This window comes from Peromyscus eremicus, chromosome 8a (genome assembly GCF_949786415.1).
Source record: "Peromyscus eremicus chromosome 8a, PerEre_H2_v1, whole genome shotgun sequence".
Taxonomy (NCBI): domain Eukaryota; kingdom Metazoa; phylum Chordata; class Mammalia; order Rodentia; family Cricetidae; genus Peromyscus; species Peromyscus eremicus.
The window spans coordinates 12,552,441-12,571,966 of record NC_081423.1 but is presented as its reverse complement, the minus strand read 5'-3'; the positions used below and the strand labels follow the sequence as shown (position 1 = coordinate 12,571,966).

General features: G+C 49.5%; 1 protein-coding gene across 3 annotated transcripts in view; it reads right to left on the bottom strand.

Annotated features, from left to right (window-relative positions):
* Abca3 (ATP binding cassette subfamily A member 3) overlaps positions 1 to 19,526 on the bottom strand; it is a 63,952-nt gene that overhangs the window by 9,334 nt on the left and 35,092 nt on the right. For all 3 annotated transcript variants that reach the window (XM_059270174.1, XM_059270175.1, XM_059270176.1), the window contains exons 13-25: positions 19,357 to 19,500; positions 18,986 to 19,115; positions 18,002 to 18,156; positions 17,588 to 17,743; positions 17,193 to 17,403; positions 15,993 to 16,143; positions 9,945 to 10,043; positions 5,800 to 5,986; positions 4,328 to 4,631; positions 3,133 to 3,406; positions 1,246 to 1,450; positions 653 to 872; positions 217 to 375 (exon numbers count right to left, since the gene is read on the bottom strand). In XM_059270174.1, the coding sequence (XP_059126157.1) occupies positions 217 to 375; positions 653 to 872; positions 1,246 to 1,450; positions 3,133 to 3,406; positions 4,328 to 4,631; positions 5,800 to 5,986; positions 9,945 to 10,043; positions 15,993 to 16,143; positions 17,193 to 17,403; positions 17,588 to 17,743; positions 18,002 to 18,156; positions 18,986 to 19,115; positions 19,357 to 19,500 (2,395 nt within the window). The remainder of the gene's footprint in view (positions 1 to 216; positions 376 to 652; positions 873 to 1,245; positions 1,451 to 3,132; positions 3,407 to 4,327; positions 4,632 to 5,799; positions 5,987 to 9,944; positions 10,044 to 15,992; positions 16,144 to 17,192; positions 17,404 to 17,587; positions 17,744 to 18,001; positions 18,157 to 18,985; positions 19,116 to 19,356; positions 19,501 to 19,526) is intronic.

Sequence of the window (19,526 nt, the reverse complement as noted above, 5' to 3'; positions counted from 1 at the left end):
GATTCTGTGAGCAAGATGACCATTGCCAGAAGTGGGCCTTTGTCCTTGGAGGGCCGCGGGACAGTAAGAACCTCTTTGATCTGTAACTTACTCAGCCTCTGATACTGTGTTATAGGGAGCAGAAAAAGGGTTACTACAAGCCCATTAGCTGGGCAAGTCCTGGGGAAGCTCTGGCTGTACAGGGTGAGTGGAAGGAGGGCCCATCTGGACACTCACTGTACTTCTTGCAATATTGGCTAGCAACCCTCGACGAAGTGCAGTACTGCTGAGTCTCATAGTTCTCGTAGAAGCTGCTGATTGCCATGCCCAGGCAGTGGTTTGGCAGCACCAAGAACACATGATCCAAGGTTCTGGAAAGTTCTACTAATTTCACAGCTGTGAAGAGGTACAGACAAGTTAGTGGTGGCAGACACAATACACTTGCCTGAGGACAGCTCCAGGAAAGGAAGGTCAGGCCTCAGGTATCCCTGTATCAGGCACTGGCAGATAGGATTTTAGCCTAGGCTGGGCCAAGGAAAGTGGTCCCTCCTTGTGGGGCCCTGGGAGAATGCTCCAGACACCCTCCCACCACTGTGGCTGGCTAAGCAGGGTCTCCTGGTGCAGAGTGGTTAAGTGGGTGGCCCGTGGCTTAGGGTGCCATTCAGTCTCCCACCTGGGATGCGCATGATAGTGACGATGATGAAGGTGGCTATGCCCGACAGGATGTTGAATATGGTCAGCCTGGCATAAGCCGTGGACGCAGCCGAGAAGAAGAAGCTCATGAGGTACATGAGGGGGATGATAGCCCAGCCGTACAGCATGAGCAGCAGCAGCAAGTCACCCAGGTGGCCATCCCTCGTGAAGGCGTGCACGTCGAAGGCCTGGAACACCACCTGCAGCAGCAGAGAGGAGGCAGGCCAGTGAACAGGCCAGTGGGAAGCTCCCCTGGGTCAGGGAAAGGGATGATGGGATCATTCAGTGGTCCTGAGGCTCTGACTGGCTGTGCCAGACCTAATGGCTCCACTGTGGCTGTCACCCTGGGACCTCTGCAAGAAATAGTTTCCTGGTTACTGGAGCTAGAACCAGGATAGCTAGCCCAGTCCCTGCCTATCAAAGGGTAGGGGAGAAAACACCTGGTATTTCTAACTGTCCTCTGGATCAGAACTCAGCTGCTTGATGGCCTTCTCTGCTGGTCCTGGTTTTGCAAGGGGACCCAGGTGTGCTCCCTGGGTGTGCAGGGCAGGGTCTGGCATACCCAGCACTCACCAGAAGTAGTAGACTGGGAACGAAGAAGGAGATGAGGTCCCACAGCAGAGCAGAAAGCCAGAAAGTAGCGACGTGGACACCGCTCACAAACTGAACGTGCTTGGCTCGGACAGCCCTCTCAGTGACTGCCAGGATAGAAAACGTGCTGGCCAGAAATGCCATGGCGATGAGCAAATTCAGGGCGATGTCAAATCCCTTCCGGCCCCTGGGGAGGGCAGAGCACAGTGCGTCTGGGTAGTGGGAAAGATCGAGCCCTTGGTCATGACCATCCAAATCCATGGACAGTGGCCAAACCACTCAAGGGGGATAGGAAGAACCCCACTCCCTGAGGATGGCTCCTCCTGGTGTCCTGAATGAACAAGGACAGCATTCTTCCCCAGGCTTCTGTAAGTTTCTAAACTATTGTCTCTGTGCACTCAGGGACACTTGCACTTCTGTTTGTCATTTTGTCTGCTGGGAACTCCTGCCCTGCTCTCTGATCACCTCTACCCAGACCTCACTGTTAAGTTCCTGGGCATCCGTGATAGATACATTCCCCTTCCTATACATCCTGTGTTCTACAGCCAGTTGACAGCAATATCTTCTATAAATAGGCTCTGAAAGCTTTCCTTCAGGGCTTAAAAATCTTCAGGTCATCTCAACAAATGGTATCGGGATAAAGAGTAGTATTAAGCTGGGTGTGATGGCACACACTTTTAATCCCCACACTGGGGAGGCAGAAGCAGTAGATCTCTGAGTTTGAGGCGAGCCTGGGCTACAGAGTGAGCTTCAGGACAGCCAGAACTACATAGTGACACCCTGTCTCAAAAAAACCCAAACCAGCCAGGCATGGTGGCACTAGCCTTTAATTCCAGTGTTTGAGAGGCAAAGGCAGGTGGATCTCTGTGAGTTCAAGGCCAGCCTTGTCTACAGAGCGAGTTCCAAGACAGCCAGGGCTGACATATAGAGAAACCCTGTCTTGAAAAAACAAAACAAAACAAAACAAAAAACCCCAAACCAAAAAGTGTTTGACAAGGAAAAGAAAGGAAAGGCAGGGGAAGGAGGGAACAGTAAGGCCAGAACATGGACAAACCCTAGAAACTCCATGCTGATAGGTCATGTGCTATACAATTCTATTTTTTTTTTTTTTTTTTTTTTGGTTTTTCGAGACAGGGTTTCTCTGTGTAGCTTTGCGCCTTTCCTGGAACTCACTTGGTAGCCCAGGCTGGCCTCGAACTCACAGAGATCTGCCTGGCTCTGCCTCCCGAGTGCTGGGATTAAAGGCGGTAAAGGCGTGCGCCACCACCGCCCGGCAATTCTATTTTTATGATAACCACAACAGGAAGCCCTATAGAAACAGCAGATGAGCAGTTTTAAGGGCTGAGAGTTGGGAGAAAGAGGGACAGTTGGAGAGTTCTGGACTGTTTTGAGGACAATGAGGGTTAACAAAATGACACTGAGGTGAAGGGGCCAGCTCTGTCTACACAAACAAGCATCTGACTGTAGGTTGTATGCTGTGGGTGACATTTCCATGAACAACTGGTATCCTCATAATAGTCTGTAACCCTTAGCCGGCTCTTTGGGCCTTCCAGCCTGTAGCCTAATGGGTACGATTGCCTTTCTTGAGCTCCAAGCACAGCCCCTGCCCTACTGCCAAGGACCCTGCTGGAAAGAGAAGCAAAGATGCCCACCAGATCCTCAGACCACAGCCCCTGTGGGACAGGTGTTTGGGTTCTGATTTGCTGACATGGGAAAGGCTGAGGGGCTGAGGTGACCTTGACCAAGAGACAGCAGCACCTGAGAGTAAATACACCATCACTCTGCCATCTACAAAGCCTTATTCTGCCACTGTCCCAATGGCAGTCCTGATGAGGGGCACCCGAATGGGTGTGTGAGCTGCACACGTACTCGCTGAACTGGTCCTTGGCAACTTGCAGGGTGCTCCGGGGCTGGGGATAGTTGGAGATCTCAATGGAGGCCCGAGGGCCACACAGCAGCTTGAACAGAAGATTGTCCACGATGGCCAGGGCAGTGGCTGGGGAGTGGTATGCCTGGTTGTTGAACAAGGCGGTGACCACCGTCCGCTCTCCTGTATCTTTGAAGGATGTTGCTACCAGGCACCGCTCATTAAAGCCGCCCCCTTCCACTGAGGCCCTAAAAACCAGGAACTCCTCTAGGTCACCTGTGGAGTAATGCAGTGTCAGGGTACTGGGTGGGACAAACAGGAGCATCATCATCACCCCAATGACTCTCAGGGATTCAGCACAGGCACAGGGGAGATGGGACCCTGGGCTCCTGGGACCTCCACTGGGCCAGCAGTGCCCACCATGGTGCTGACAGCTTCCCAACTGCTGATATAATCACCCATTTACCAAGAAGAAACTCAGTCATTTTGTCATCAACCTGTCCACAGAACCTCAGCGTTGCTGGTCACAATGTGGAAGGGAGCAATAAAAGGAGAAAACCTTCCAGGACACTCCATTTAACCAGAACATGGCAGTTCTAAGCATGGGGCAATATTGATCTATGGCTACCAGAGACTCAAGGCAGTTTTAAATTTCAAGGTGTTGGATGGAAGCACCCCATGACATGAAGGCCAGCCACTATCAGCAGCCTAGCCTATAAACAAAGACAAGTTATACGAAGATCACTGGGCTTCTGCATTTTGTTTTGTCTGCATGTATGCCTGTGTGAGGGTGTCAGAAACCCTGGAACTGGAGTTACAGACAGTTGTGGTGCTAGGAATTGAACCCAGGTCCTCTAGAAGAGCAGCCAGTGCTCTTAACTGCTGCACTATCTCTCCAGCCCCTGCATTTTGTTTATAAAAGGTCCTGAAGAATGGGTGTGTCCAAGCCCTAACCATGTGATGTGCCTACGCCTCTGGTATCCCAGGAATACTTCCCCTGACTTAGTATCATGAGCTTTAGCCTAAGGGACATCTGGTGATGTCTGAAGGCAAATTTGATTGTCATGATATGAGGTGGGCCACACCAGGGATGCTGCTAATGTGTTACGAAGGCAAAGGACAGTAAGGGACGATCCACCCTAGAGACAGCAGTGCCACCGTCAGCGCCACTGGGCCACAGGCCCCAGCCCCCCTTACCCAGCACTTCACGATGCTCCTGCCCCTCAGCCTGCAGCATGTCTGTTAGATGCTCGGACAACTGACGATCCAGCTGAGAGGTGCCTGAGACTGAGAAGGGCACCACTGTTCTACCATACTCGCCCAGGCCTAGCTTCAGGAGAGGGTCATCAAGGATCTCTGAGGTGTAGTTGATAGCCAGGAGAGCCAGGGTGATGCAGGTCAGGGGGACCAGGACCTGAGCCGCTACCATCTTCCATTCCCGCCAGCTGTATGCAGCCTTCTTCAGGAACATGGCCCAGAACTGCTGGCAGTGGAGGGCGAGCTGCGGCAGAGGTGAGGCAGAGGTGAGGCAGAGGTAAGGCAGAGGTGAGGCTGTCCATGGGGCTGGCAGCAGACCAAGCGCTGACCCAAGGAACACCCTCTGGGGGACTCTGGCTGACATTCAGGCAGCCATACTAAGAACAATGTGTGGTGATGTGGGGCCATGGATGGAGTTCAAGAATTGGGATAGCAATGTGCCTGCAGGTCCCTACATGGGTTCGTGAGGTCTCACTACAGCCACAGAAGCCTGGCAGATACTTTTTTTTTTTTGGTTTTTCGAGACAGGGTTTCTCTGTGTAGCTTTGCGCCTTTCCTGGAACTCACTTGGTAGCCCAGGCTGGCCTCGAACTCACAGAGATCCACCTGGCTCTGCCTCCTGAGTGCTGGGATTAAAGGCGTGCGCCACCACCGCCCAGCCACCTGGCAGATACTTTTATCAGAGTATTGAGTGTCTGCCTGGGCCCCCTGCCTCTCTTCTGCCCTTCACTGGAGGTGTCTCCATAGAGAAGGCTCTGGCCTAGTTCATGCATAGCAGACTCCCTGGACTGCTCTGCGCTATATCTCTCCTTCTTGACCTGCTAAGTGCAGAGTCTCAGGACCTAGGGACCAAGCTCCCAGGCCCAGGCTGTGCGCATGTTGGCATTTTGAATTTGGGGTAGACCTTGGCATTCTGGCTATAAAATGGGAGCCGGGTCCTCCCTGCTGCCCTCTGACCTCCTTAGGTGGCAACCAAGGCAGGCTAGCACAGAGCCTGGCATGGGCAGCCCCCACAGGGCAATTTCATTGTCAGAAGCAATCATACAGTTTTCTGTACGTGCCCAAGTTAGAACATCAGGACATTTCAGGAAGGTGTGGCAGAGCACACCTACAATCCCAGCACTTGGAAGCAGAGCCAGGATGGTCACCCCAAGTTTGAGGCCAGCCTGGCCTACATACTGAGTTCTAGGTAAGCCTGCACAACAGAGTGAGCTCTTTTCTCAAAAGATATCAAATAAGAAAGCCATTTGAATGTTCTCTCCCTCTGACCCATGCATCACAAGCTGTGATCTGCTCCGTTTTCTACTGAGGTTCCTGCTGTGTAGACTGCCCCCTGCCCCCCAAGATGAGGACTTCAGAGGACGATAGCCTTCCCAAGCCAGCCTTGTGTGGTCCCAGCTTGAGGTGCTCACCCCTGTGTTGAGCTTGAGTATAGCTTCTTCTTCCTCGATGAGGGCTCCAATGCCATTCGTTGGGTCCATCACCCCACACAAGTTACTATCCAAAGCCCAGTCACTGGCCCGCCTCTCATGCTGGTACTGCAGAGCAGGAAGCTGGATGGCTTGAATGTCCATGCTGGTGTCCACCAGCTTACCAACCCTGCACCAGAATACAGTCACCGGTCATACTCAGCTCGTGGTAGGTGAGGGAAGTTATTGTTCCACCAAGCAACAGACACGGAAAGAGGACTTTTAAAGAGGCTCTGAAGCAGAAAATGCCGTCAGCTTGTGCACTCACTCACTCATTCACTCACTCACTCACTTATTCACTCATTCACTCACTCACGCACTCACACACTCACTCACGCACTCACACACTCACTCACTCATCAATACATAGCTCCAGAACATCATCTCTGTGTAGCCAGATGTAATGCCCACAGGAAAGAGACAACCAGTTGGGGCTCCAGTGCATAAGGCTCTATTCCCAAAGGGAACTGCCCAGAGCCAGCATTTATAACCAGGGTGTTCAAGGAGGAAAGAGATGTATAGCACCAGGGCTTCACCATGTGTGAAGAAGGCTCATCACACAACCTGTGCTGGGTCCCAGGAAGACAAAGGTCAGGGGTACTGCCTGCCAAAGCCAAGCCTGGGAGGTGACAACCATGCTTCATGAGGGCAGGGCAGAGCAGACACAGAAGAGGGGGGACAGCGGTGGGGCTGGCAAGTCCTGCAGCAGGTGCCTGGGCTCAGGATGGCTATGGCTGCACTGTAACTTGCTCCAGGCGGCCACAATTGCTGGAGTTAATATTTTCACAGGCACCATCTTCTTCAGGCTCTGGTCAGGAGTAGGAACTTTAGCCAGTCTCCCTGCACACCTGGGAAGTTCTCAGAGGCAGTGCCCTCTCTGGTTCTTTCTCTGCTGGCATTTGCTTGGCTGTGCCCATGGTGTCCCTAGCTAGTCACTGAGTAGAGAGATGATAGGAGAAATGAATGAGTAGAAAAGTGAGTGAATGTGAACAAATGAATAAACAAGCAAGCAAGGAAGCCTGCTGTGGGATGTTCTGTGTGGCAAATGTGTTGCTCTGATTGGTTGGTAAATAAAACACTGATTGGCCAGTAGTCAGGCAGAAGGAAGTATAGGCGGGACAAGGAGGAGAATAAAGTGGGAAGTGGAAGGCTGAGTCAGAGACACTGCCAGCCTCCACGATGTGAAACAGCATGTGAAGATGCCGATAAGCCACGAGCCACGTGGCAAGGTATAGATTTATAGAAATGGATTAACTAAAGCTGTAAGAACAGTTAGCAAGAAGCCTGCCACGGCCATACAGTTTGTAAGCAATATAAGTCTCTGTGTTTACTTGGTTGGGTCTGAGCGGCTGTGGGACTGGCAGGTGAGAGAGATTTGCCCTGACCGTGGGCCAGGCAGGAAACTCTAGCTACAGAAGCCAACGACATTCTTTTCTGTTGGAGTGCTTCTGACAGAGACCTCTAAATGACAGGTATGTGTCACTAATGGATGACAAGAGTTGCTGTATGATCCACTCCTGGGCATTTATCCAAGAGGAATAAATGCATGTAACCACACAGAAACGTGGTCCATAAAAGTGAAAAAGAAAAAAGTAGGGAGAGAAGCAGCATACATGTCCTTCAACTGAAATGAATGAAGCACATGAGGTCTCTCCAAACGAGGCAATGCTGCTCGGCCATGGCAAGGAAGGAATGTTGTTCAGACCCACGCTACAGCCTGGATGGACCTCAAAGGCCTCGTGCTGAGTTGAAGATGAGACAAAACACCACATGATGTACGATTAAATGTCTGTTAAATGTTCACGACAGGAAAGCTTTAGTGGCAGAAGCAGGTATACGGCTGCAATTGGAAGTGAGAAGGAAGGACCGTGACTGCTAATGTGTGGGGTTTGGAGGGGTGGTGCAGAGAATGACTACAATACCTTAAATTCAGTATGGTGAAGACTGAAACACTGTGAGTACACCAAAACCACTGAACTGTACACATCCAAAAGGTGACTTTTAAACGTTATATAAATCACAGTTTAGTAAAGCCGCTAATTAAAAACAAACACGGTGCTGGGGTGTAGTTTAGTGCACAGCGGTAGCCTAGTATGTGCCGGTGCCTGGGTAGGATTCTCAGCCCTGCAAGAACCCAACCCAACCCACCCTCCACGCAGTCCTTGATCAGGAAACACAGCCGGAGCCACAGAGCAGCAATGGGGCTTTCTGATCCGGCCCAAACAAGCTCCTCTTGGCCTGGCTGGAAGACTGTCCACCTGCCCCACCTGCTCGACTCTCTGAAGCTTGCTTCAGGCCTTGCTCTGCTGGCTCCTTCCCAGGCCCCTCTTTCTTGGATTTTCCCAAGCCCATTTATCTTTTTTTCATTTTGATACAAGATGTTACTATGTAGCTCTAGCTGGCCTGGTAGACAAGGCTGGCCTTGAACTCTGTTTCCTCAGTGCTAGGAATAAAGGTGTGCACCACAATGCCTGACCTTTCTGAAAATGTGTGTGCGTGTGTGCGTGTGTGTGCGTGTGTGCGTGTGTGTGTCACATGCCATGTATGTGTGAAAGTCAGAGCACAACTCTGGGGAGTTGTTTCTCCTCTTCCATCATTATGTGGGCCTTAGGGGCCAAGCTCAGGCTGACAGACTTGTGCTGAGCCATCCTGGGTCCCAGACCCATTTATTTTTCACAGTCAAATCACAGATTCAAGTCAGAGACACCAAGTGTCACCATCTCACCAATATTTTCTTTGGATTAAAAATCGGCTACCCGCCATCGGAGTGTCTGCCATGCCGCCTGTCCTTACTGCTGACAGGATCCTTGGCAGGCTGGCAGAGACCCCTGAGATGAGTTACTCACATAAACCACTGGCCTGGAGCTGAGGTAAAAGGACAAGGTCAGAGGCTGGGTGGGGCCGTGTGCTGAATGTAGATGGGGCAACCAAGTGGACCAGGGGCTAGACAGGCCCCGAGTCCCAGGACACACAGGGGTGCAGAGGCTCACAGCTTCCGAGAGCAATCTAGGATTGAGTCCTCAGGTACAGCTGACAGCAGGTTGGCATGCAGCTTTTTTATTCAACTAAGATGCACAAAAGCCACTCTGATTTTCCCTCCCTCCCTCCCCTGGCTGTTCTGCTTCAAGATGCACAGACTCTTTCTGTGCCGGCTGTACCCACTGGTCTCCCTGCAGTAATGCTGGCCTTCCCTGATGGTCCCCACAGCCCCTGAGGTAAATGCCTTTGAGCACATAGCACAAGATCTTATAACTTACGATCAGTTATTATGCTGCCTCCTCTGACCATGCTTTCCTCAAGAAGAAAAATTATTTCATAAATATATATTTTACATCCAGCTATTAGCACTATACCAGCCAAATAAGCACTCAAGAAACTCCCAAGAAATATAGCAATGGTCTGGCGCTCTAAGGATCTGAGAGCTAACCTTCACACTTCCAGATTAGAAGCACCCTGTGGGGTGACCCATGCCTGAGAGAACTTACTAACTTTGTGCTGTGTTGTGGAATAATCTTTTAGTACACTGTGAAGATGTGTCACTCTGATTGGTTTAATAAAAAGCTGAACAGCCAATAGCTAGGCAGGATTTTTGGAGCAGAGAGGATGCTGGGAAGAAGGCAGAGTCACCAGCCAGACATGGAGGAAGCAGGAAAGCAGCATGGGCAGTACAGAGTAAAGGTAACAAAGCCACGAGGCAGAAAGTAAATTGATAGAAATGGGTTAATTTAAGTTATAAGAGCTAGTAAGAAACAAGCCTAAGCTATACACCAAGATTTCCTACTTTGTAAGAAGTCTCCGTGTCATTTATTTGGGAGCTGGCTGGTGGAGCAGAGAAAGACTCACTATGGTGCTGACCTGTGGGTGAGGTAGTTGTCTCAGGAAGGATCTTGGGTTGCTCAGGCACATTCCCCACAGAGGCTGGGGTTTCATGAGTATTCAGGTGTCTGTGAACTCACATCTGAGCTCTGGCTCAGAGCCCCTGCCCTGTCCTGCTCTATCTCCACCATCACCAATGCCCCGGGGCATAACCCTTTAACAAAGCCATCCCCAGGAAGGTCTGGGACAGAGGGAAGCCCACACCTACTGACCGAAGGAAGACTTCCTCCATGGTGGTGACAGAGGCTCCGAAGCTGGCAATGCCCAATTCCTTCTGCTTCTTTTCCAGTTTAGCAAACAGACTTTCAAACCTGAAAAAGTGACAAGGTTTTGACAGACACTTTCTAAATAGTTTATTTCTAAATAATTGCCCCCGTAGACAATGAGGAAAAGACAGGATGGAATTATGTCCTGCAACGACATTTTTCCTTCTTTAAAAATGAATTAGCCGGGTGGTGGTGGCACAGGCCTTTAATTCCAGCACTTGGGAGGCAGAGGCAGGAGGATCTCTGTGAGTATGAAGCCAGCTTGGTCTACAGAGCAAGTTCCAGGACAGCCAGAGCTACACAGAGAAACCCTATCTGGAAAAACCAACAAACAAAGAATTAAAAACCTATTTGGTGGTCAAACCTGAGGCCTTGCCTGTGCTATGCAAGTGTTCTACACTTCCCAGCCCAAGCTCTTATTTTTCTTAGAAAAGTTTAAGGTTCATGGGAAAATTTAGAGGAGGGGATAGAGATTTATGTCATCCTACTCATTTTTTCCTCTGAGCACTTGGACTTGGGCCCTGAGACCACAAAGGAACCACAAAAGAACCTGAAAAACAAACAAACGGAACCCTTCTGATGGCTATTACTTGGCTGTAGGGCAGGGGAACACTTTGAGAATAAATTTGGAAGAGTCACAACAGAACAGATGTGATGCACAAACACAGAATCTTATGAAAAAAAACCCACAAAAATCAAACACACACATAAACCATGTAACCATATAAAAAGTTGCAACAAAATGGTTGATATAATGGTTATGGGGCTCAAATCCAGCTAGACATGAACATCTCAAAGTGACCCATAACAGACCTACAGGTACTACCCAGAGGTAACACTCCTAAAGCCAATAGGTATGAAACCATTCCGATCCTGGCTGGCAGAATGGAGAAAGATGATAATCAAGTATTTGTGCACTCTCCCATTCAAAAAATACTGAAAAAACAAACAAACAAATAAAAAAAACCTTAATCAAAGCAAGCAACCATGAAAAAGGTACATGCTCTCAGCTGGGTGTGGTGGCGTACCCCTTTAATCCCAGCACTTGGGAGGCAGAGGCTGGCAGATCTCTGAGTTCAAGGCCAGCCTGATCTACAGAGTGAGTTCCAGGACAGCCAGAGCTACATAGTAAGACCCTGTCTCAACCCCCCCCCCCCCCACACACACACTAAAAAACAGTGCATGCTCTCTTATCCTGATGATGGAGAAGTGAAGCAAGCTCCTTTTTCCAGGAGGAGATCTGGTAACGACTGCTTTGCTATTGGGGATCTGTCCAGAGACAGTCACTGATATTAGAGACAAGGAGCTTCCTAAAAGGATATTTATTAACACAGCTTTTGGAAAAATGTAAAATGAGTGCAGAATAGTAGAGTTTTTAAGCTAGGGTACATTTGAATCATGGAATATCATATTACTATAAAACTGCATTACTGGACTGGAGAGATGGCTCAGAACAGCAATTATTGCTCTCGCAGAGGAACTGTGTTTAGTTCCCAGCACCCTCTTCTGGCCTTTGTGGGCACTGAAGACATGTAATGCTTAGATACACATACAGGCAAATTACCTGCACACAAAATAAAAATAAAAACAAACCCACATTACATGGACTGTGGGTTATAGCTCAGTGGTAGAGCAGTTGTCTAGCATGCATGAGGCTCTGGGTTTGAGCCCATTACAAAAATGAACACTAGAAAGCCTCTTCAAAACCTTACATAATCATACCTGATGTCCTGGCTAGTTTTATGTCAACTTGACACAAGCTATAGACATCTGAGAGGAGGGAACCTCAATTAAGAAGAAGCCTCCATAAGATCAGGCTGCAGGCAAGCCTATAGGATATTTTCTTAATTAGTGGTTGATGAGAGAGGGCCCAGTCATTGTGCCTGGCTGGTGGCCCTGGGTTCTATAAGAAAGCAGACTGAGCAAGTCATGAGGAGCAAACCAGTAAGCAGCACCCCTCCATGGCCTCTGCATCAGCTCCTGCCTCCAGGTCCCTCCCCTGTTAAGAGTTCCTGTCCTGACTTCCTTCAGTGATGAACAGTGATATAGAGGTGTAAGCCAATAAACCCTTTCCTCCCCAACTTGCTTTTGGCCATGGTGTTTCATCACAGTAATAGTAATCCTAAGTGAGACAGACATTGGTACAAGGATTGATTGTGAAGGTCTTTGAAACTTTGGGTTGGAAAAGCCATTAAATGTTCAAATCTTAGTAAGCTGTTCTGTGGGAGCTGGAAGATAAGTGTTGGGAGAAATGTAGATGAAGGAGGTTTGGTTTGTGAAGTTCCAGAGGGAAGTTTGAGTCACTTAAAGACTCTATTGAGGCCACTGCATATTTTGAATTAATCTGTGGTTCTGGTCACTGGGGATGAAGCTGTGATTAACAAGATACCAGAACCACTAACATGAACACTTTGCTTTGTTGGGACAATGGATGCTGGTCAGCTGGAGCTGAAAAATTAGCTATGATTAAGAAGTGACGATCGGGGTTGGGGATTTAGCTCAGTGGTAAAGCGCTTGCCTAGCAAGCGCAAGGCCCTGGGTTCGGTCCCCAGCTCCAGAAAAAAAAAAAAAAGAAGTGACGATCGTCATTGAGGGGAAATCTTCTGGGAAGTATTTTCTCAGAGTCAGCACACAGAAGCTGTGTTCCTGAGGTGGCCACAGTTGTACCTCAGGCTGACAGCCAAATTTGGTCATGTGTAAGAGTTTCCCAGGTGGTACTAGTACTGAAGGCATAAGGGGTCATGGAGAGCAGCTGAGGCTTGGCACTGTGTGGCAGGGCTGGAATTCTTGAAGAGAGCCCAGGAGAAGTTGACGGTAAAAGTGCAGCCCAGTTGCAGCAGAGACCCCAGCATTTTGGAGATGCCAGTACCATGGGCAATCACCAAAGACAGCGGTAGCTATGGTGTGGAGGCAGCCTGACACGGGAGACAATCTCTGTGTGCTGCAGAGGGTGGAGTGAGGGAAGTGGCCCAAGTCCTTTTGAGGAGTGAACCCCAGACTTTGCATATTGCCTTACTTACACAGTTGGGGTTTGGATTTGACGGTGACTGTACCCTGGCTCTTCCTCCTTAAAGAAAGTATTAAACTTATTTTTATTTTACAAGAGGGTTTGGAATTTTATAGAGACTTTGGATTTTTTGCTTACCTTTTTTTTTTTTTTTTTTTTTTTTTTTTTTTTTTTTAGACAGGGTTTCTCTGCATAGCCCTGGCTATCCTAGAACTCACTCTGTACACCAGGCTGGCCTTGAACTCAGAGATCCACCTGCCTCTGCCTCCTGAGTGCTGGGATTAAAGGTATATGTCACCACTGCCAGCTGAGACTGAATTTTTAAAGCATTAGAATTTGAAGCCTGTGGGACTTTTTAAAAAAGATTTATTTATTATGTATACAGTGTTCTGTCTGCATGTATGCCTGCAGGCCAGAAGAGGGCACCAGATCTCATTACAGATAGTTGCATGCGTGGCCAGCATGTGGTTGCTTGGAACTGAACTCAGGTCCTCTGGAAGAACAGCCAGTGCTCTTAACCACTGAGCCATCTCTCCAGCCCCCACCTGTGGGACTTTTTAAGTTTGTAAAATGTTTTATATTGTTAAATGAAAAAAGAAAAAAGAAAAAGGAAAGAAACATGACCAACTGGTCTCAGGTTTTGGCACCAAATGAATGAAAAAAAAAAAAAAAAGAAATAAAAGGAAAAGAACATGACTACTCCGAGATATGGTAGAGGAAGAAATTTACTGTAGAAATGTGGGAGCACATAGCTAGAGGCAGGGACATCTGGGAGAGTCCAGTGTGGACATGACTAGACTGATTTGGGCCATGTGAGGAGGGGGGAGGGACGACCAGGTGTAGCATCCAGGAGAGGCCCAAAGATACAAAGAGAGTGTGTAACCAAAATGGCAGGATTATATAGGGAAGAGCAGTCAAGCCCCCTGGGTTGGAGAGTTCAGGGTGGGGGCTGGGTATGACAGCCAGGAGGATCATGTAACAGGTAGGGACTGAGGGATGCAGGGAGAACCTGGCAGCCAGTGTCCGCTTTGTTAAATAGGCACCTCAGCCATTTGTCCCAGGTTTGAAACCTAACAACTGTTATGTCTACATTAATGCATGATCTTGGGGATAAACAAGAAAGGAAAAGGTTGTGGCTTAACCATGATGTGTCTATGTGTCAAGTTGGCAAGGGATCAATTGTTTATGTCAACTTGACACAAACTATAGTTATGAGAGGAGGGAGCCTCTGTTGAGAGAATGCCTCCCTAAGATCAGGCTGCAGGCAAGCCTGTGAGGCATTTCCTCAATTAGTGTTAGACATGAGAGGGCCAAGTCCATTACTGGTGGAGCTACCCCTGGGCTAGTAGTCCTGGGTTCAATAAGAACAGAGGATGAGCAAACCAGGAAGCCGCATCCTACATAGCCTCTGCATCAGTTCCTGCCTCCAGACTCTTGCCTTGTTTGAGTTCCTGTCCTGACTTCCTTCAGTGATGGGCAACAATGTGGAAATGTAAACCAAATAAACCCTTTCCTACCCAACCTGCTTGTTCGGTCATGGTGTTTCATCACAGCAATGATAACCCTAAGACACATGACTAAATGTACTGTAACTGTTTATTTCATTTATCTGTTGATGTATGTGCATGTGTGTGATTACGTGTGACAGTCAGAGAACAACTGTGGGAGATGGTTCTCTTCCATGTAGGTCTTGGGGGTCAAACTCAGGTCATGAGGCTTGGTAACAAGTGCCAACGTGATCTGGAAGGGCAGCTAGTGCTCCATCCTTCCATCCCCTCAGCGGCCTATACTTGATATAAACTTCAGGAAGGACAGACGGCTCAGCAGCTGAGAGTGTGTAGTGCTCTTGCAGAGGACCAAACTTCAGTTCCCAGCACCCATGTCAGGTGGCTCATAACTAACTGCCTGCAACTCCATCTCTAGGGTGATCTGACACTGTTGGCCCCCGCCTGCACTCAAATGCACATACCCCCACACAGACACAGGTATACACACACACACATACATACATACATACATACATTGTTGGCCCCCGCCTGCACTCAAATGCACATAACCACACACAGACACAGATATACACACACACATACATACATACATACATACATTGTTGGCCCCCGCCTGCACTCAAATGCACAGACACAGACATACACACATATAGACATACATACATACATATATACACACACACATACATACATACATACATACATACATACATTGTTGGCCCCCGCCTGTACTCAAATGCACATACCCACACACAGACACAGACATACACACATATAGACATACATACATACATATATACATACATACATACAGACACACACACACACACACACTACGGTTTCCAAATATAATCAAGAGCTGCGTTTCTTGTGCCTTCCGGTGTAGGTAGCTCAGTGATGGGAGTGACTGGGTTGATTATGTCTCTAGTTCTGAGAAGTTAGGAACACTCACAATCTGTCTGCAAACGCATGGCAGCTCCACAAATGATTGTGTGTGTTCCTACTACATATGTTTATTTACTTATTTTTGGAGGGAGGTTGATACAGGGTCTCATGTAGCCTAGGCTGGCTTTGAACTCACTATGTCGTTGAGGTTAATCGTGAAATGAACCTCTTGCCTCTATCTCCCGAGTACTGGGGTTACAGGCATGCACCACCATGCCTGGCGATACTCTTATATGTGCAAGCTGGTGTTAGAAGAGTCCTGTGTGGGTATGGATGCAGACAAGAAGGGAACACATTTTAACCTGACTGGTATGTGTCTGTCCTACTCAGGCAAAAGCATTCTCTCTCTCTCTCTCTCTCTCTGCAGTAATAAGTAGTAACAAGTAAGAAATACCAGATTAGTGGATGCTTCAGAACCTCCACCCCCGGCCCAAAGGATGAGAGATGCCCAAGCAGCTGTAACAGAGGGCACAGAGCCCTCACAGCCACGGGACTGTCCTGAGTCTGTATCTGTGCACTCTCTAGGACACGTACCTGTGTGTGCTTTCCTTGGGAAGAATGAAGGACAGCTCAGCCCCAGCATGGCTCTCCAGCATGGCATTGGGGACGTGATGGTGTACTAGCTGAGAGATACCTTCAGGATTGCAGTGTGGCTCTTTCACCAAGGTCATATGGTAGCCCGCTCCTGGAACATATGGACCAAGCATTAGGCCCTTTGGTGGCCCCACTTCCGCCATGCCACACCTCTGTGGCTCAAATCAGGCAGGATCATGGGAAAGCATCTGCATACTGGGTACAACTGGTCCAGAACAGGTGCATCTCAGGCTCTTCCATGCAGTGCAGAGTGTCACCCCCCACAACCTATCTACTGGGAGCCAGAGCCTTCCTGAGGATAACCCACCATCAATCATCTAAGCATGTGAGTGTGTCTGTACAGTAGGATTCATGCTGATCATGACTGCAAGGAAGAGACACGGCCGGAGCCATGGGGCTATACTGTACACACTGAGCTCTGTCTGGCTTTCTGTCCAATAATGCTTTGCAGGAAATGGCCCTTTCTTGTTCCCTTCAGAGACAAGGATGTTGGACCCAGGACAATCAATGGCTTGGCTAACTGGGCAGACAGGCAAGAAGTAACAAGCAAAACTCTGGAGGCCCTAGTAGAGGCGGACAGAAGACACTCTTTCTTGGTAAAGGAACCTCAGGATCTTCACTAGGTACATGGCCACTTAGGATGGCAGGGACCCTCTCTAGCCTGCTCTGACTATAATGGGGAATCTCTAGGGCTATGTGCTCGGCACAGGAAGGTAAGGTGAGAACCTTGGGGCATTTTGTGGGGAGGAGCACTCTGGTATGAGGGGAGGAGACAGGTATATGATGTTAGATCAGGAGGTGACAATAGAAAGCCAGGCATTCCACACAGCAAGGTGCCTGAATCCTGGCTTACGACTCCATTGGCTGGACTGGGTTGTGCAATGAATAGCGCTCTTAGAGAGCAACATGTAGAAAAGCACTGGGGACCACTCACGGGACTCGTGCCCACTCCCAGATTCCTGATCTGGGTAGCCCTGCCACTCTAGATACTCTGCTTTACTATTCCCACCTCTGCGTGGACAAGAGAAGAGAAAGTTTAAAGATGGCCTTGCCCAGCTACCGTCTGGACCCTTCACAGAGGGGAGTGGCCCTCTCATGAGATGGAGGCTGACTTGTGGACTCCTCCTCCACACTTCTCACCATATTTCTGCTTGAGGAACAGTGATGACCCACAACACTGTAGCTCCCCCTTGGCCAGGATGGCGATGCGGTCTCCCAGTAGGTCGGCTTCATCCATGAAGTGGGTGGTCAGCAGAATAGTACGGTCATTCTTCTGCTGCTGGAGAAGGTCCCAAACGGCCCTCCTGGACACTGCATCCATGCCTGAGGTGGGCTCATCTAACATCAGTACCTGGAGGGCAGAGGTGAAGCCTGGTGACGATGGCAGAGCCATGTCCCAGGCTCAGGATGGCTGTGCTGTGTGGCCGTCTGCAGCTTGATTTGGGGTTTGTAAGATGTCCTCACCACCCCTGGGTTTGTCCTTGTGGAGGAGCCTGACTTGGCTGCATCAAGAGGCCAGACCCCCTGCCCTATACCTTGGAACCAGCTATGAGGGCGATGCCAATGGAGAGCTTGCGCTTCATCCCCCCACTCAGGAATTTGGACCGCAAGTCCCGCTTGTCCTCCAGACTAAGGATGTGCAGCATCTGCTTGACTTCTTCAGGACACTTCTGGAGAGACAGGCCTTTCAACTGAAAGGCAGAGGATGAGAAGATGAGGCGGGTGGTGCTGATGGGAGCTGAACCTTCCGCAAGTCCCCCGGCCCAAGAGATGTCTTCCCTGGCACTGCTGGACTCTGCTTGTCCTTCCATAACTCCCCTTGCTTTTATGAAATGGCGCCTCAGAACAGACTGCTGTGAGGCTAGTGGAATGCTGGGATGGCTGCAGAATCCTTGGTATATTAGCAAGGGAACAGCCACCACCCACATGTCCCTGTCACCCAAACTCACCTGTGCATAGAAGTAAAGATGTTCTGCAACTGTCAGGTTGTCAAACAGGACATCATGCTGAGGACACAGGCCCAAACTCTTTCGGATCTGAACCATGTCTTGGGAAATTTCATACCCATGAATATATGCATGTCCACTTGTAGGGGGAAAGAGACCTGCAGCCAAATCAAAGACCCCCGAATTCATCACAAAAATCTTGTTCACTTGTGGAAGGTACAATGACCCTGACTCACTTAACCCATTGTCCTTATTTTACTGAGGTTCCTATCCATGAGAGCGCACCTGGACCCCCGCACTTTTCCATGTCAGGTTCTGTCCAGCAGAGCCGGAGGAGACAGAAGGAGAGGCCTCAGCTCTGTTACAGGGCACACCACTTTGTCATAAACAAAAAACTCATTCTTGCTGGCTCTGTGTCTCTTTCACAAAAGTGTGTGTCAATACTGAATCCACTACTATCAGAAGCCATGCTCTCAATGTCAAGGTGTGTGCTACTGACAAGCACCTCAGTGTTTCAGGAAGACGAGGAACAGTTTCAAGTGGGTGAGGCACAGCAGGGTGAAGAGCCCCTCCGCTCCTCCTCTTATCCCTTCCTCTTTCCCACGGGTGCTGGGACTGAACACAGCGCTCAATGAATGCCAGACAATCACTCCACCACCGATTCACAGCCCTAGCCCAGAACAGCTCTCCGCAGTGGGGTTGGGGTGGATCTGCTCCTCTGTGGCTGGAGAATTAGCCTTAGTTGTCCTTACTGATCCCACCAGGTTTGGGCACTCATAGACAGAGGCTGAAAGGGTGGGAACCATTCAAAGGCTCCTCATATGTTCCCCTGAGCCGTGGGGTGAGAACTCTACTGGGTATAAACGTCTCACTTCTCACAGGGAAGGACTGAAAGACACAGGAAAAATGAATCCACGGCAGATGTAAAGCAGCCAGAGGGGAGGGAAGGGCCTGTCAGTCACGGACGGCCATGGAGCGACCTCTCACCTGTCAGCATGGACATAGTCGTGGTCTTCCCAGCGCCGTTGTGGCCCAGGAGGACTGTTATCTGTCCTTCATACAGGTTCAGGTTCAGGTCTCTGATGCCCACCTTGTCCTTATTGCCCACTTGGAACACCTGTAGATAAGGCAGAGGGTCGCCTGGACTTCCTGTGGCCCTCAGGGCCTTCCTTTCCCTTTGGAACATGACCCTAGCGTCTCAGGACACTAAACCAGGCACCATGAATCAACCCAGAACAGAACTGTGGGGCAGAGGCTACATCCCTCTGTTAGTCCCTACGTGACCTTCGTTACTGTGCATTCCGGCAAGCACGTACTGAGAAGAACGTACGCTAGTGAGAGGCGCACCCAGGACTCACCTTGGACAGATGCTTGATTTTGATCCCAGCTACCAGGTCCTCTGGCTCAGCTTCAAAGTACTCGGTTCTGAGGGCTTTTTCAGGGTCACTGTCGTCTTCCTTCTTCCCTACGACAGTTCTTGTGTTCCCACACCAGTAGGAGGGCTGGGATGGAGGCACACGGATACCAG